This window comes from Mytilus edulis, chromosome 8, assembly GCF_963676685.1.
Source record: "Mytilus edulis chromosome 8, xbMytEdul2.2, whole genome shotgun sequence".
NCBI classification, from domain to species: domain Eukaryota; kingdom Metazoa; phylum Mollusca; class Bivalvia; order Mytilida; family Mytilidae; genus Mytilus; species Mytilus edulis.
In genome coordinates, this window is record NC_092351.1 from 55,180,383 (window position 1) to 55,199,494 (window position 19,112).

At 32.5% G+C, this 19,112-nt stretch overlaps 1 protein-coding gene across 1 annotated transcript; it reads left to right on the plus strand.

The window, feature by feature from the left end:
• Window positions 1–285: 285 nt before the first annotated feature.
• LOC139484202 (coagulation factor IX-like) lies at window positions 286–9,001 on the plus strand. Its single transcript, XM_071267936.1, has 6 exons — window positions 286–365; window positions 2,265–2,371; window positions 4,847–4,966; window positions 5,769–5,834; window positions 6,346–6,456; window positions 8,745–9,001. The coding sequence occupies exons 1-6, from the start codon at window positions 286–288 to the stop codon at window positions 8,999–9,001; spliced, it is 741 nt and encodes a 246-aa protein (XP_071124037.1).
• Window positions 9,002–19,112: the final 10,111 nt, after the last annotated feature.

Below are 19,112 nucleotides of genomic sequence, written 5' to 3' on the forward strand. Positions count from 1 at the left end.
ATAGTCACGTAATAAGAACCGAAGAAACCCAAAAAGTCGCATATAAAAACAAACAAGCAAAAAATGTATCTTAAAACTTTCTTAAAATCCAAAAAAAAAAATCTTGTCAATATATATATTTGTTACAGGCATTTTCTAAATGTAGACATGCAAGCATAATCATGACTAATTTTTCTAGGCATTTATAAAAAAAAAGGCATTTTACAAAATGCCTGAAATAAATGTATAGAAGAAAAAGTAAAAATAATGAAAGCGCTGAACTCCGAAGCAGATTTATTTATGATAATGACTGATTGGTTTAACTTACATCTGTTGGCTAATAGATTTAAGCCGAGTGAACTTAGTGAATCAGATCTGTCAATAACGTGTGACGCATCACATCATTAATATTACTATAAACACCTAGTTTCAAATGCTTTTGCTGTGCTTATTGGCTGCCTAAGATAGCACCGACTTTAACTGACCACCAAAAGAACTTTATACACATCAATAAAGTCGACAAGATTCTCGTCAATTGATAGGGGTCTAGTAAGTATAGTTTGACGTTGTTTCAGAATTGCTTTTTGCTGGGTTATTCTGCGATAATGATATTAAGTTCAATGTTTGAGATGATTGTTAAAATTTATTGTTTGTATCTCGAGGAAGTTATGTCTTACATTTTTACTTAATTCAAGAACATGAAACATATATATACATGATATAGTTATGCATGTCTGACATACATTTAATACTCAATTCTACAATTACAGTTGTAAAAAGTATCATGGCGGGTTTTAACTATACTTAAGACTGTGTGTTAATATTTGTGAAGTAATTGTAGGTATCAATATTACATTATCTTTGTAAAGCTATCATGTTAGTTCTATCATAACCATCATATTTGTATCAACTGTGGAATGGTCGTTTTTCACGATTCGTTTGAAACAAGACCAAATTGTGATGAAAAGTAATATGTTTAAACTGTTTAAGTCGATCTCTATTTTGGTTCGTTATGTTTTATATCAAAGTAAATCTAAATAACCTAATGTTACGTCATTACGTTAAATTCGGTGTTATATTCGTGCTGCTCTATATGAGATGCTCATATTGCTCGTTATGTCTTAACCTTACATTAGATTATATACATTCAGATGCGAGCTGTTCTTTACCTCCAAATCTGAAAAATTCAGATTGGGAATATAATTACACTTTAGTACCAGACAATGTAAAGAAATCAACCAATATAAAAATCGGAACATTAACCATTCAACACTTTGTTGATTATTTATGGCGGATTTTATTATACTGAGGACTGAATGTTACTATCTGTGATGTAATTGTTGGTCTAAATATTGTAGTATCCTTGTTCATTATGTTTTATGTATTTTTAAAAGTAAATCGATATTTCCAAACATATCCGGAGTCATTTTGTTTAATTCGGTTTTATATCCGTCCTGGTCTTTGTTAGATGTTCATACTTTCTCATTTTTTGTGACCTCTACATCTATACTTTTAGATGCGAGCTGTTCTTTACCTCAAGATCTGAAGAATGCAGAATTGTGTGTTCTACTCTTTAGCAATGAAACAAAATGGCAAAAATAGTCGTTTAAGGGCATTATCTCATTGTAGGGATCAAATAATTATTACAAACCTTTTGTATTTAAATTCACATGGTGTTGCTGATAAAATATGCGGCTATAGTTTTCTGCCTATCTAGAATAAGGTACAGGATAGTTCATGTATGTGAAATTCTTGAATTGTATTCAAAAATCTCTATTCAAAAGCACATTAACGACAAGAAGAAATATTATCTTAAGCACTATGATTACTTCATTACACAAACCCACATTTACCTAAAAAAGGTAAAACTAATTTTACGGTTCTGTTTGACGGTTTTGTATTGATTGGCTGTAAGAACATACTCACTCTTTTTCCTTCAATGAAAATAATAATTTTCTTTTTCTTTTGTAATAGCCCATAACTTTAATAAACAAATGACAGCTTGACAAATATAAAAATAATGAAATAATCATGTCAAATCGCAACGAGTAGGTATTGAATATTACCTAACAGACCATTACAGATGCTTTACTTTTTTCTTTAAAAAGTTCAATTGTCAAATGATCATGACAATAAGTTTTGATTATTAATCTGTAAAGTTACTATATTTTGGTCAAACTTCGCATTGTATTTTTTACAATCATAACCTATAAATGAGTAGTGTTTAACTAGACACATTTTGAATGTCGTTCTCACAATTCAGTGTTCTTGAATATATTTTTCAGAAGTGACAGTAGCTTTTCAGATAGACCTGGTAACAATTTGTGGCTATATCTATGTATGAAATTGGCAAAGATTACTACCGATTTGTATTATTTTTACCTTTTATCAGGTACGTGGTTTTATTCCTCAATATATCAGACTGAAAAAATCCTGACCCAAATTTAGAAAACCAGAAAACTTTACAGTAAATAGGGAAAAAAGGTTCGGATGTGCTGTTACATATATCAGTGATGCGTTTATTCAAAGTGCACATAAGCCACGACAACAATTATGTAATTACAAACACGTGGTATACTAATAAATTCAAACAAAAATTCGAAATCCAAATGTATAGACAGGAAAATGCAAAGCTAGTAAAATGTAAGTTAGTTAGTAAATTTTTAGAAATGCATGCACAATATTTGTCTATGTCCGGTAAGTCCAAATAAAACATCCACATACAAATGTTTACAAACTGCAGGTTTATGTTAAGAAATAACAAGATGCAAATATGATTGTAAATAATGACGTATTGTTGTATTGTGTTGTATTGGATGCACGAATGTTATCATCAATGATTATTATTCATAGATTTTGTTTAAAAAAAAATTGAAACCAAAAATGGAGAAACAAAATATGGAAAAACATTATTAACATGCTTTTTTAGCAATGCTCAGAATCATTACTATTAAATCTTACATACAACAGACATAAGTTTTCCATTTTATTTAGTTTTTGTCATTAGTCCGTTGTTTTACATTTGTCATTTAGGGGCCTTTTATAGCTGAGCATACGCTTTGAGCTCTGGTCATTGTTAAAGGCAATATGGTGCTTTCGAATTAGAATCGAACATTACTAAAGAGACAATAGTTGTCGATATCCAAATCTGGTGTAGTCAAATTCAAAGAGTTAATGTTATTTATACAATTGGTCGATACGTTTGTCTCCTAGGGCTTCACTACTTCAAAATCCATTATTGCAGAATCAATCTACAACTTAAGATATTGCAATTTTGAACTTAGATGTTATAAATTTTTCAAAATTGTTCCATATTTCGGAATATGTCTCCCTTTTGCAAAGATCTGATTCCTTGCCCTGTTTGGCTATACTATTTGTCCATTTCGATTTTATCAGCTCCTCAATCTTTTAATACATTTTAAATTTGTACTGGGGCTTTCACGTTAATCTTAAGAACATGAATCTTGACATGTATCAAATTTCAATGTTTTTCGTTCTTAATTTTTCAATATTTTTATTTGAAATATTGCAAAATTTTTCCCAAATTTAAATTTTTCACTTATGCATTCAAATAATTTGTCATTCATTCTAATTATTGTCAAACTCTTAGTTATTTAAATATAAATCCTTCAAATGTTTCCGTTTCTTAATTATTTGGAAATCTAACCTTTTGCCTCAGGAAAAAACCCACTAACTAGCTAAAATCCTAGATCTTTCAAACCTGAATAGACCAAGCATGAAACTGCTCGAAAACCTTAATCTTCTCTTGATTGTTTTTGTCGTTATGTAATGAGCTCAAGAACCTGAAATATTAAAAGTTCAATAATGGAAAATACATGTAAGTGATTGATTGATTGATGGTCGGTTGCTTTACGTCCAGTGAGGAGAATTGACTAAATAGAATGTAAGATGAAGATGCATTCTGATGAAGACGATGATGACGGACGGCTGTTCAAAGTCCAGTGGGAAAGACATTTCCAGGAAGTGAATGTTCTAATGTGATATGCTGATTATATTAACCCTGATTTGTGTAAGACTGACACGTTGAGACCAAATTCTTACGAGTGGGCCGAAAGATACCAGAGGGACATTTAAACTGATAAATCGAGCATAAACTGAAAACGCCATGGCTAAGAAAGAAAAAAAATACAACCAATAGTACACAAAACACAACACAGAAATTGAAAGACTAAGCACGAACCCTACCAAAATACTTGGGTGATCTCAACTGCTGAGGATGGAACAATACCATACGTTGCATATGCTCGCTATCTTTTTTATGTTTCTATTGAGTTACATGTGGCTGTGGACGTCTTCTGAGATCATCTCGGTAGATTATTATATTGCGTTTATATGTATTATTTATTTCTTGAATTACCAAATGTATATCTAAGACTTTTTGAAAATACCCAAATCCATCTAAGATCAAATTTTCCTAAATGAGTTGAAACCTTAGTTCCTTTAAAATAAATTTATGACAGGGACAATTCAATAAATGTGTTTTATAAATCGTTTTTATATCGAAGTACTGATTACTAAGCTAATGATATAATCGGGGCCTTATAGTCCATCATCATTTTTTTCTAAAAACTGTTCTTGTCCCAAAAATAGATTACCTTAGCCGTATTTGGCACAACTGTTTGAAATTTTGGTTCCTCAATGCTCTTGCTTTATAAATATTTTGATATGAGCGTCACTGATGAGTCTTATGTAGACGAAACGCGCGTCTGCCGTACTAATAATACTTATAATCCTGGTACTTTTGATAACTATTATCAGAAACGCCAAAGGTATAACTAGTATGACTCCCCTACATGTATGTAAATGTTTACATTAAGGTATCAATTTTATATGTTTTCCTTTATAGATATAAACTCTAGCACAGAGCCAAATGAGAGAGCATTTATGTCAGCTGATAATGCACCCATGAGTAGTACTGTGTGTCAATACACAGGCTCACCTAAAATTCGAACCTTAAGAAAACAAGGTACTACATAGATACATGTATATATCCTCTGATAGATTTTATGATAAGCGCGTGTTCTATTGTACTTACGTTTGTCTTTTTTTCACTTCGTCCAGTATTTTCAAGGTAGCATTCTTGTACCATGAGTAAGCTCACATCAACTAGACATGCATGCGTACCACAGGTGTTTGCTTGGTGTGGAATATTTGAAATATGTGCATAATTAAGATATATTTTTACCTATGATTTTGGTTCAATACAGTTTGAGCATAATAAGTTAAAATCATAGTCTGGTTTATTGATTTTTTGTTTGTGCTGCATATGGTCTTTACATGAAATACAAGTATTTGGAAATGAGGTATTTTGCTTATCTTATATGCATTTATTTATTGAATTCAACAGTTGTGATACTATCTATGCTGTTTTATTAAATGAGTTGTATAAGTACGAACTCAAAAGCGTTAGGAATACAACTGTGAATCTTTTATTGAAGACAGGTTGGGTTGTTTGCTTTGCCTCTGTGAATATTTAAATAATAATGCATCTAACTTTTGTTACTTCAATGCAGAACGTCTGCAAAATATTTCAAATTTTGTGCATACAAAACAGAAAAATGAAATTGCAATATCTGTGTAATACTTAAAATCAATGTCCATGGAAAGTGACAACCTCTTTGAAAAATCATAAATTGGTTAAAATTGCATATAACCTGTAAAATAATTATGTGTACATTTGTTTTATCAGAACATCAAAATGTTAACTGAAAACTTCCTAGTTAAACAAAACTTCAGTAATTGTTATGTTTTTTATACTTTCATTGCAGGCTCCAATGACGTTTTGCCAAATGATGCATCCTTGTGCGAACCATGGAACAGCGCCTGTGACGTGGGTATGTATTGATTGTTCTTTACTATTTACCAAAATCATCCTTCCAGTTTTTCATCAAATATTAGGGTCAGAACCGTCTATATAATCATCATATGTACCAAGACTCAAATATTGTAGAGCATTGCCCCAGTGACAGTGTAAAGTGGCATGTCTGAACTCATATCATAATAGATTATCCAAGTCATGTCTCAATGCTTTGATTGAACGAGCTTCGACTTTAGTTGTTCTCAAAGAGACATGTTTTAGTTAGTATTGTTTAATTTTTTAGGCAATGTCTAGCCAATATAAGAATATTGAAAAGTTTACGTATCTATACAATCAGGCTTAACTACCATTACCTACATTGTCAATGATCGTTCGGATCAGCTATTTTGTATGTCGTAGAGGATAATAATAATGACCATACCGCCACCAAAAATCAATTGTTTAAACGCATAAACATATAACAACTTTATAACAGGCATTGTCAAAATGAAGATATGAGTTTACTCTGATTTTTTTTATATTTTTAGATGACAGGTGCGATCCAAATCCGTGTCAGAACAACGGCACGTGTGTTGATTTGACCGACAGTTTTAACTGCACATGTGATCCTGGATGGGAGGATGTTAATTGCACGACGGGTAAGGCTGATTATTCTTTCTTTGAAATATTAGCAATAAGTTTAATTGCATGAAAAGTCGATATTCAACATTTAAGCTAAAATCATTGAACACAAACAAATAGAACAGAAGAACCGAATCATATTCCAGCACGTGTTACATTTTTCATCCAATTACCTTCGGTTATAGACATTATTCCTTTTTATTCAGAATGACATACTCTCAATATATATGATGGATTTGTTTTCTGATATTGGAATAATGCTAATTTACCAGCAGTTGTGTGAACCATGGAATAGTGCCTGTGACGTGGGTATATGATTCATGTTTTTATTTATTCCTTTTCCATAAGAATTTATTATCATTCTTTTATCAAATGGTAAGGAATGTCTATAATTTCATCATAGATACCTCGATTAAAATTGTGTAGAGCAAACACGCATTTCGTCGACAAAAAGACTCAACAATGACGCTCGAATCAAAAAGGCAAACAAAGTACGTAGTCAAGGAGCACCAATGGCCTAACATAAAAGTTTTTGTCCAAAACAGTTACATTGTAAGGAACTCTATTCAAAGGGGTGTAAAAACTTTTTTTCAAAAAATTCTAATTAAGTATCATATCACAGATAATTTATGTCAACTTAGAAGTGCTGACTATTGGACTAGTAATAACCTATCGTGCGAAAACCTCCACCAACAGTGGTATTGTTATTCTCGTGGGATTTTGTCTTATGTTTGGTCCGTTTCTGTGTGTGTTACATTTTAGTGTTGTGTCGTTGTTCTTCTCTTATATTTAATGCGTTTCCCTCGGTTTTAGTTTGTTACCCCGATTTAGTTTTTTGTCCATGGATTTATGAGTTTTGAACAGCGGTATACTACTGTTGCCTTTATATATTGACCTCGTTATTTTCAACAGTGACGTGTCTTAATTTTGGTCTTTATAAATTTCAAAACTTTTAATTTTTCGAAAAACTAATGATTTTTTTATCCCAGGAATAGATTACCACAGCCGTATTTAGCACAACTTTTTGGAATTTTGGGACTTCAATGCTCTTCAGCTTTTACCTTGTTGGCTCTATAATTGTTTTTGAGGAGTCTTATGTAGACGAAACGTGTGTCTCACGTATTAAGTTATAATCCTGGTACCTTTGATAACTACTTAACTTATATTATACTATAATTTCATTATATGTATGTTTCATTATAATACGTTATTCTGATTGGCTAACTGCACATCGCGTGCTATTCCTGAAACAATTGTATTAGACAATAACATTTATCATTCATGATGACACGAGGTCCCACAATAAAGTGCACAGGTAAATTAAATGAAAACTTGATAAAAATCGTGTGTTCATGATTCTAGCTACAAAAAATGTAATTATAAGTATTGAATGCTTCTTTTTGTAACTTTATAGGGTTGTAAAAGCGTTGACCGTGCGCACATTTTTAGTATGAAGCGCTTCCGCGCTTCATACAAAATGTACTTCGGTCAACGCTTTTACACCCCAATAAATTTACAAAAGGCAGCATTCAATTCTTAAATATTAATCACCTCTTGTTTCTTGATAGATTGCGCAATTTCCTAGTATGTATTTGTTTCACGCACAGGGTTTAGTTATAAAGGCTTCTGAAAGTTCATATTTACGCCTACATTATTTATTAAAAAAGATCATTCAGTAATTTTATATTTTCATAGTTAAATATACAAGGTAAGGTTATTTTATCATCCTCTGCAGGAATAAAAATAAATTAATAGCGGAATCAAGAAGAAGTTAATATCCTTTCTTAAATAGTAATGCTTTGAAATTTATCTATATAGGTCGTGCCTTAATACTGTTCATGGTGCGCAGGTTTATCTTTACACAGAACAATGTGTGGTGTACATATTGCCTTCTTAGCACAAAAAGCTATGTAAATGTATGTGTCTGTCTCAAGTCAGGAGCCTGTAATTCAGTGGTTCTCGTTTGTTGGTGTGTTTCTAATTTTGTTTCGTTTATATATTTTACATTCATGAGACCGTGGTTTTACATTCGTCATTTTAGTCGTTTTATAGCTGACTATGTGGTATGGACTTTGCTCATTGTTGAAGGCCGTACGGTGACCTTTACTTGTTAATTTCAGTTTCCCTTGCTTCCTTGTGGAAAATTGTCGTACTGACAATCATACCACATCTTCGTTTTTATAATAAAACAATCAATATTACAACAATATTCGTCAAACTGACTCAATCGACACCTCGTTAACAAGTCTACATCTTTCACAACATGATCATCATTTGTTAAACATTTGCTTTTAATTTTTTATAGCAACTACAATAATGACACCAACAGCGACAACACAGAAACAATCAATACCATCAATGTCTACTGCAATTGGAACTGCGACATCTGTGAAATGGATAGAAACAACGCAAAACGCAATGAAACCATCCACTTCAATCGAAATTGACAGTACAACAGACGGGATAACAACAGGAACAACACAGAAAACATCTGTACCATCCGTTTCTAGGGAAAACGGTACTATTTATTCTGCCATAGGCGACAATGTTAACATTTTCTAAATTTACCACTTTTTAAGATAAAAACCTGGATAAAACAGTTATATGTTGTGTTAGTACTTTATTACTCTGTTTTAAAAATTAAAGCCAAATAGTATCATGACCAACTTCCAACGGAGCTTGTTTATGTTATCCATGTCCACCGTCATTTTGCACCAAATTTATGAAATTTTGCAAGTCTTTTCGAATAATTCTCCAGAAAATATTTCAATAGGTTTTAAAATTTATATTGTAAATATACACACTGCAGTTATTCATAGATAAATAAAACATATATTGTACCCTTACATGGCGTTGTCAGTTTGTTTTAGATTTATGAGTTTGACTGTCCCTTTGGTATCTTTCGTCCCTCTTTTACATCCAATCACAGCGCTCCTAATTTGACTTCCTTCACCTGCCTTGGGTACACAAAAGGCCAACCTAATGCTGGGAAAATTAAATACTACCGTTTTCCCTCTACTGACATTGATTGCACGATAAAAATAACACCACCAAAAACAACGTTAACAAGAACAAGTTAGTTTGTTTATTAGACATAATTAAAAGTGAAAATAAACATGATAAAGTAGTTATACTTCAATATATGTATATATACATACATATCAACCTTCAAACAAACAATTAACTACTGAATATTGGATAAGATTGAATGTTATTTTTTATACGCCCGTCAAAATTTTTACGGGACGTATCATGTTATACAAATGTCCGGTGTCCGTCCGTCTATCCGTCCGTCTGTACGCCTGTCTGTCCGGCGTAAACATGTCGCACCGTTACTTGAGAACGACTTATCCAAATTTCATAGTTTCTTATGATGATCAAATGATCTGTATACTTTTTGGTGAAAATAAGATTAAAACTTTTTGAGTTACGGCACTTTGTAACTAAAACTAAAGGGTGTGTTTTTTTTTCACATGTCGCATCGTATATCAAAAACGATTTTTGATTATTGCTTTGCTAAAAACTTTACACACTTCTTAGTTATATTAATCTTAAGATCTGTATACTTTTTGGTGATGATTCAAAATTTCATTTTTGAGTTATTGAGTATTTTGAAAAAAAGGGGGAGGTGGGTTTTACATGTCGTGCCGTATCCCAAAAACGATTTATGAGTATTGCTTAACCCTTTACACACTTCTTTGTTACATTAATTAAAGATCTGTATACTTTTTGGTGATGATTCAAAATTTTATTTTTGAGTTATTCAGTATTTTGCAAAAAAAGGGGGAAGGTTTTTTTACATGTCGCGCCGCATCTCAAAATTAATTTATGATTATAGCTTAAAACTGTACAAACTTCTTTGTTATATTAATCTAAAGATCAAAATACTTTTTGGTTTTGATTCAAAATTTAATTTAGTGATTTTTAGTTTTTTTGTTTATTCATCCATGTGAGTTAGTCAAGTTATGAAAGTTATGACAGATTGACAGCAATTCAAATTTCCCTGCATAAAGATGATTTAACGATATTTGCAAATCTAGACACCCAAGCGGAATCCATCAAAATAAATTGGCCTAAATCAATCTAAGTATCACCTTTAAAAGGCAAATGCATCAACAACTGAAGAAAAAAAAAACAGAAATCGTGAATTCGATTCCACCTCCCTTTAGTTTCAGGAAACAACACATCTATATCTAAAAGCTTTCGTCAAACGTTTTTAAGTTTTAACACGGACCCTGTTTTGCAGCCTTCTGTTCGTCTGATCGTACACCCGACTTCAACCTTACACCTACACATTAATAATCGATATTTGCATTTGGGATTATAGTTGAAAACCACAAATAAATGTCTGATACTGAACACATATTTGAACAAAATCGCCAAACAATGCTACTTTGGGCATGCATCGGAATAAAGTTTGTATTCGGATCTGCGGTAGAATTTTCTATTCATATTTCAATTCCCGACTGATTTTTCCTAACGTTTGATGTAGGTTTGGCATGAACTGACGCTTAAATTAATTTGTTACCAATTAGCTTATTTTAGAAAACACTATTTGTAAGAACAGTTTTCCTACATAGTCTGAATTCTTTTTTGAACTATCGTATTCAACCATGTTTAAAATACTTCTAATTTTCGTAATTTGTAATTTTTTACCGTTCATTACCAATATATAAGAAGAGATAATTAAAAAGAAATCACAGGACAATTGCTGTTACAAATAATATTTTGATCTAAAATTGTCACAGTTAATTAACGTTCAAGTTAAAAATTATAGTTTAATACTTCGATATTCCTAGGTGTTAAAATTACAGTTTCAGAAATACTGAATCATTACACTGGACTTATTAAAGCAGGAGGAATAATCATATCTGGATTATTGGTTGTTATTGCAATTTATTGCCTCATAAAAAAACGACAAAAAGATCAATCCAAGTATACATCCACCAATGTAACGTAAGTAGTTTTAATCTTAAACCGAATATATTGCCTACGCTATATTATTCTGTACAAAACAGATAAAGTGTATTCATAAAAGAGGGACGAAAGATACCAAAGGGACAGTCAAACTCATAAATTGAAATTAAACTGACAAAGCCATGGCTAAAAATTAAAAAGACAAACAGACAAACAATAGTACACAAGACACACCATAGGAACCTAAAGAATAAACAACACGAACCCCACCAAAAACTAAGAGGTGATATCAGGTGCTGCGGAAGGGTAAGCAGACCCTGCTCCACATGTGACACCCGGTAGGTCACATTCATGAATGGGAAGGAGATTGTAGTAACGACGTAAAGAACTTATCCGATGTCATTTGTGAAACGGTTTAACGGTTAATTAGCTTCCTTGTGAGCAGCAACCCTCTATCAAGAAAATCATGATAGGAAATGCAAGCACGGGAATATCGTATCAATTGGGAGATATATACCCCGTATGCGGGTGCTGCTGGAATGTTGCTACTTAGAAATTGAAAATTCACAATAAGAAAGCTGAAATCATCTCTTTTGTCGTTAAGTTTGTTTTCAACCGACACTCACTGTCAATATCTAGATGTAAGTCAAGATATGAGGCCGACTTACCTGCATCTGTAGTATCCTTTATCTCTAGTTCGATGGGATAGATGCGTTCCGCATAGTCACCAAATTTCTTTCTTCCTAAGAAGTTTCTGCATGAAGTCAGTCTCATAACAATAAAGAAACAAGTCGGCAAGTAGGGGGGGGGGGGGGACATATCAACAGTTATTTTTTTTCAATTTGTGTCATGAAAGGACTTATATATTTGACGATATTAACGTTCGGTTGTTGTTAATAGCCATGTTTTGACGTACAGTTTATAGTTAATCATACACTATCACCGTATTTCTATAATATTAGGCTTGGAATTAAGCTGTTAATTTCATTAGTAAATATATATTATTGAACTATAAATCGTAAACTTTCGCACATTTTAAACGAACGTGTTTGTTTTACAATCGAGACAAATGCATTCTACGGTTAAATGTTTCAAATTCCTAAACTAATGTTTCCTTTATTTACTCAGTATTAATTTCAATTATTTATTCCGAGTTTATCTGTGGATTCGTTATTTGGTAACAGATAATTGCTTTTTGATATTGGTTAAAATATGCGTTTTGGATGATGCATGCAAGCCAGTATTTGTTAACATGTATTTTGATTAGCATATGAGCTATTCACATACATATATACTTGTATCAAGCCCCTATGCACTAAAACAGGTCTACCTTTAACAAATTGGTGCTGTTAAACGCTAGAACAGATTTAAGGAAGACAGTTCAGACAGTTCGATCAGAGATCGTTTTACAGATATAAGCTGTGTTTGACCATACTGAAGTACCATAATTAGTTTTTATCGAGTAAACGATTCTAAATGATATTTACAAGCATGACACGTAACATGCGTAATGTGGATCAGATATATGTTTAATAACGGGTTCGTTTTATCCATGATATATGACCGAAGAAAATTTCCTGAATTGTATATTTGCAATGTCGTACGTGTATACGAAGTCTCTACATCATGTTCTTTGTACACATTTTTTTAAGGGGCCAGCTGAAGCACACCTCCATTCTCAATTAGTACATATATCCATTTCAGAAACGAAGGGGAGGAGAAAGTGTCTCATATATATAGCGAACCTTCAGAAGTTTATCATGAATATAGCGAACCTTCAGAAGTTTATCATGAATATAGCGAACCTTCAGAAGTATATCATGAATATAGCGAACCTTCACGAGTATATCGTGTATACAGAGGCAGGCAACATGGATATGAAGAGACAATTTTTCAGGAATGATATTTGAAAAAGAATAAATCATCAATAATATTATTATGAAAACAAAATGACATTGTCATTATTATCATGCTGTCTGTACATATGCTATTCAATTTAAAAGAAAATTGATTATTGAATTGAATGCGACTGTTATACAAGTGAGGATTTAGCTTGCTATAAAACAAGGTTTAATCCCCCATTTTCTACTAAGAAAAAAGCCTCTTTCAAGCCTGATTTATTACAGTTGTTATCCATTCGTTTTATCTGTTTGAGTTTTTGATTAGGCTATTTGATTAGGAACTTTCCGCTTTGACCTTTTCACGGAGTTCAGCATGTTTGAAGGATAATATTTGTATATGATTTGTATCGAATACCTGTAGGTTACAAACTGTATATTTCGTGGTGGTTATACTTAGTAGTTTAGTACTATACCAATAATAATAAGGGAACACAAAAGTAAGTATCAGTGTGTACAATGGGATGAAGACCACCTTTACATGTACATTGAAATGGGCGCAATAAAGCGAAAAGTCACAACAATCCGATCTCATAGCAGAAAACCACCGATGTCACGACGGGTCTTCAACCCTATTGATATTAGCTGACTTGAACACTTAAATCAATTTGATTCGTTTAGTATGAGTCAACAAGTGCAATTATATATACACATGGAAAAAAGTATTGCAACACCTTGATTTTTTAAAACTTGAAAAATCATTCTCTTGTATTTGATGGGATATGATAAAATATTTGTAAAATAATATTGAAACGTAATTAATGATAGCATTGGCTTTAAAACGAACAAAAACTGTATGAAAAAAAAAAGTTTTATCTAACCAAAATTTTTATAACAAAATGAAGTGTTCTTTGTACAAAAAAAAATCATTTTTCAACTTTTACTGTAGTCGAACTTTACAATGTCAGACATTTCAAAATTAATCTTTAGATGATTGTTCACATCATTGTTGATCGTTATACGCCAAAGAATTAGTACTTTGTGCGCAACCTCCTTTCAAACGGATAACCCCATCTTAACGTCTTCTGATTCCTGCCATAAGTCGACTAATTTGTTGCTAAGCTAGCAGCAACCACTCTTGACGAAGGGTATTGTTTATTTCATGACTTGTTTGAACTGGGGTGTCCTTTCATGCACTTTACGCCCAATAGTGTTCCAATTATGCTCGATATGGTTCAAATTCGGGCTACGATTGGGCCAAGGAAGATAAACCTAATTCCATTGGAACAATTGATCTTCCTCCACGAAGCTAATTTCCAACTTTGGCGAGCTCTGCACTATATTGGATATGGGCATCTGTGTGTCTGTTCGTAGGCAAAGATCCCCGAAATGGCATTATCGCACGATAACCAGTAGCAATGGGCCGATCTCGAACAGTTCTTGTTTAAATGTTCCTGTATGGTCATCATTCTCGTTTTAGGATTGTATTGTTTGCAATGGGTTTCCTTCTGACCAACCTTCATTATGCTTTATTTTCCCTTGGTGATTTTTGTATTATCTTTTCTTGTGTAATGGAATGAAAACGTAAAAGAAACATAATAGGACAATGATGTATGGACAACAACCAATATGGAAAACCGGGAACTATAAACTATAAACTTCAATTCACTTTATTTTTATTCAAAAATTGACAAAATTACTCACTTTTCAAAGTCTTTCTCACGGATGACAATATTGATGTACGCTGTAAGATACTAACGTCGGGAAAGCATTAAATCTATAATTAAAAACCAATAATCATAGTAAATAGGAATTGATGCAAACAGGTGTCAGAAAAATAGTTGCCTACATTGATAAACGATTTGCACAGCGCCCTTACCAAGTTAGTTGTAGTCATGTCCTACGGTTTTCAAAATTGAATTGTTCACACTGCTTTAAGTAGAATTATTTTCTGAAAATTCAATCCCTCTCCAGTAGTCGTGAATTTTATTTTTCATAACATTACAATTATGAAAAGTATCACTCATTCAGTATGCTGCTTTTCTATAATTGAAAACATTAGAAAATCGGCGAAAGATACCAAAGGGACATTCAAACTCACGAATCGCAAATAAACTGACAACGCAATGACTTAAAAAGAAAAACAATTACCAAAAGACAGACAGACAAACAATAGTACACAACATTCAACATTTAAACTAAAGGCTACGCAACACAAACCCTACCAAAATCTGGAGGAGATCTCAGTTGTTCCGGAAGGGTAAACAGATCCAGCTTCTCATGTTACTCCCGCTGACATAGACATGCATTTATATTCATTCACACTAAAGGAATGTTGAAAGTATCTTTTATTTTTATGCTATGTCAAGACAACTAAAAACTCAATCTGCTCTGCTCTTGTTTATGACGGAAATAATTCTTTAATTTACACAATGCATCTGATTGCTAGATGTTTGTACTGGCCTTACACCCGATTATCTAAGATATGACTGATAGCGTTCACTTAATAGCACCTGGTCCAGAACAGTTCCATGAATCAATTGCTTGTTGGACCTGTTCTAATAATTTCAATTTACCATGACCTTTTTCTAACTGCTCAATTTCCGTTTAGGTAAATTGAGAATGGAAATGGGGTATGTGTCAAACAGACAACAACCCGACCATGGAGCAGACAACAGTCGAAGGCCACCAATGGGACTTCAATGCAGCGAGAAAATCCCGCACACGGGGGTGTCCTTTAGCTGTGCCCTACACAAATGTGTATACATGTACTAGTTCAGTGATACTGGACGTCATACTAAACTCCGAATTATACACAAGAAAGTAAAATTAAGAAATGATACCAGACTAACCAAGGCCAGAGCCTCCTGGCTTTGGACAGATGTCAGTATTATGGTATTCTCCTAGTTACAGCAGTAAAATTGTTAAAAGGGCAAAATTGAAGAAAAAAAACATAATTAGGAAGGGACATGCAGCAAGTCTAGGTAGGAGCAAGATATGAAAAAAATATACTAAACCGTTACAAATTAATCCGGATGTTGTCGCCGTTCATATCGAACAGGGCTGTTACTAAATGGGGGAAACGGAAAACGGAACGGAAACGGAAAGAAATATTAATATGGACGGAATTAAAAGGGGAAAGTGAAAAAAAACTACGGCAATAAATAACAAGTTAAGTAACGAAATCACATAACAATTCTGTTGACAATAGGATAGGAGCTAGACTTGCTACAATTCCCTTTCTTTTATTTCTTTCTTACTAATTTATATGCTTACTGTTTACTGCCAGTCTACTGATTGCCGTTAGAGAAATTGTACTTCGGTCAACACTTTTACATCCCGATGAAGTTACAAAAAGAAGCATTAAATTCTTAAATGAATATTTATTTCAGAATGACGCGTAATTTCTGTCTTCTGTAATCATTAACGTAAGGAACCTTAACTAGATCAATTGTAGTTTTCAAAACTAACATGAAGGGAAATTATTTCCCGGGAAATTAACTCATGTATTAAAAAGTTAAAATTTAGTAAAGACACAACATGTATAAACATATGAAAAATTAGAACTTTAGAAGTTTATAGCATATTTTTTTTCCCTGCCTAATTTCTCATTATGTGTCACTGTTAGGAAAGAAGGGTTAAAAAGTACATAGATATAAGAAGATGTGGTATGAATGCCAATGAGACAACTCTCCATCCATGTCACATTTTGTAAAGTAAACCATTATAGGTCAAAGTATGGTTCTTCAACACGGGCCCACATAAAGCTGACCTGATGCCTTTGTAGAATAGCTCACTCTAAATGGGAATGTTGTGCTGAAGAATAATTGTGTGTTTTTGTATTTTACCTATAAATATTGCAACTACTTCGTGCAAAGTAATGTAATTAGATTCGTTTTTTTTCTTTTTTCTTCATTTGTTTTTTGCTCGTCAGTTACTCATTTCTGTTACAATGTCATAATACGCCAAGCGTAATTAATAAATTTATCTATATAGAATGTTCATTTAGCCGTGCACATCTTAAACATTATGTATTTGTATCATTACTTAAAACGTATACAGATGAAACATATCGATGTCTGGCAGTTTCACAAAACAATTTATTAATTACGCTTGAGATAATGACATTGTAACATAAATGAGTAACTGACGAGCAAAAAACAAATGAAGAAAAAAGAAAAAAAACGAATCTAATAAATAATCTAATATAATAAATAGAGAAATGATCGTGAAAGAATATCTAACGGGGGTCAAGTATTGCGAGACGATCGTGAAAGCTCTGGTAACGGATCGTGAAAGAAATTTAATCGAGAAGACATATAAAAGGTCATTAAATAATGTTATTTATTTAATTACACACATAAATTTACAACAAAATAAAACTGTCTGTCAAAATGGTTCAACATTATGATCAGTATGTGAGAAAATCCAGTTATAAAAGTATATAGTTTTTACAAAACAACAAAAGGCAGACTACATCTCGATATTTCAATGCCATCAAAAATGTAAACAAACATGATTTTTTCACAAATTCGAATAAAATAAACTACTTTTATCCGAATAAGAACATTCTATTTGAATGAATCAAAAGGTTCTCATAGTTATTTTGTGTAAACATAATCTGACACTTGGTAAAGAAAGAAATATTTACACAAAATTGATTTTTCTGATTGTGAAAGATCGTGAAAAGGATCGTGAAAGATCAGATGCTACTAAGACTTTCTAATTATCTTAAATTATATGATAATTAATATATGTTATAGGTATTGAGAAAAACTAGATAGGCCAAGATCCTCAAAAAATTGAAGCATGTTATATATATTGCAATTATCCTGTAAGTTACACCCGGCACTTGAAACTTTTGTTCAAACGTAGACCTCGAAGACTGAACCGATACCCATAAAGACAATCCATATTATCGCTTGCTCAAGATATAAACGAGATAACAGGATATTTTATTTGTACAAGTACAAATAATACAAGCAAATTATTATTTGTCCATTTGTGAACATGTTATTTGTATAATAGTTGGCTGATTGTATGATGAAGGGTTTTTATTGTCATGTGAAGTACTCACTTACTACGAGTTATAGGATAACTACATTTTGTATATTAGATCCTATAACATGTATAATCTACATGTCCGTCAGACAGGATTCACCTGACTTTGCCTCATTTCTTGGATCAAGATTTTGTTTTGTGGTCAAGTCCGTATTCGTTAAGCTTTAGGATAACTCTGTTGTTATGATTGTAAGGTGTACATTTTTGACTTCTGCAAGGTTTCAAATAACATTGACCTCATTATAATGTATCATTTGGCAATGTTCGTTTTATGTTGTTTGGCCTTTTATATATCGTGTATGCTATAGCGCCACGGTATTTAGTGTATGGTGTACATATCTGTCTGCATGTTTCATATATGACGTCAATTGTATTTGATATATTGAATGATAGTAAGATGTCTATGTCTGTCTGTTGGTCAGGGTTCGTATACTTGCGACCTTATGTTCAAATTTAATTGACCAGACCTAACTTTTACATTTGTCAGTTTCTAAGGTATTGTGTGAATCGGAACACCTATATTTGGTGTACGGGATGTTTATAGAGATCTGCATGGCATAGTTCATCTGACCTTGACCTCTATTTATGAACCATTGACAATCTTAAGCGTATTTGACACTTCAGGTAAAACCCTTAATATTACAGACGTTGAACAAATATACTATCATAAGTAAAGCTGTCGAGACATTTCAACAGTTGCGCTCTGGTATTCTTTAGTCTGTAGTATATAGTTATCTCATTGGAAATCAATTGACATCTGGTACGTTGTTTATATATAAAGACAAATAGAACTAAAGAAAGTACTGTTGCACAAAATGTTGGTTATCTCGTTTCTCTAATTGTTCATGAAAGATGCT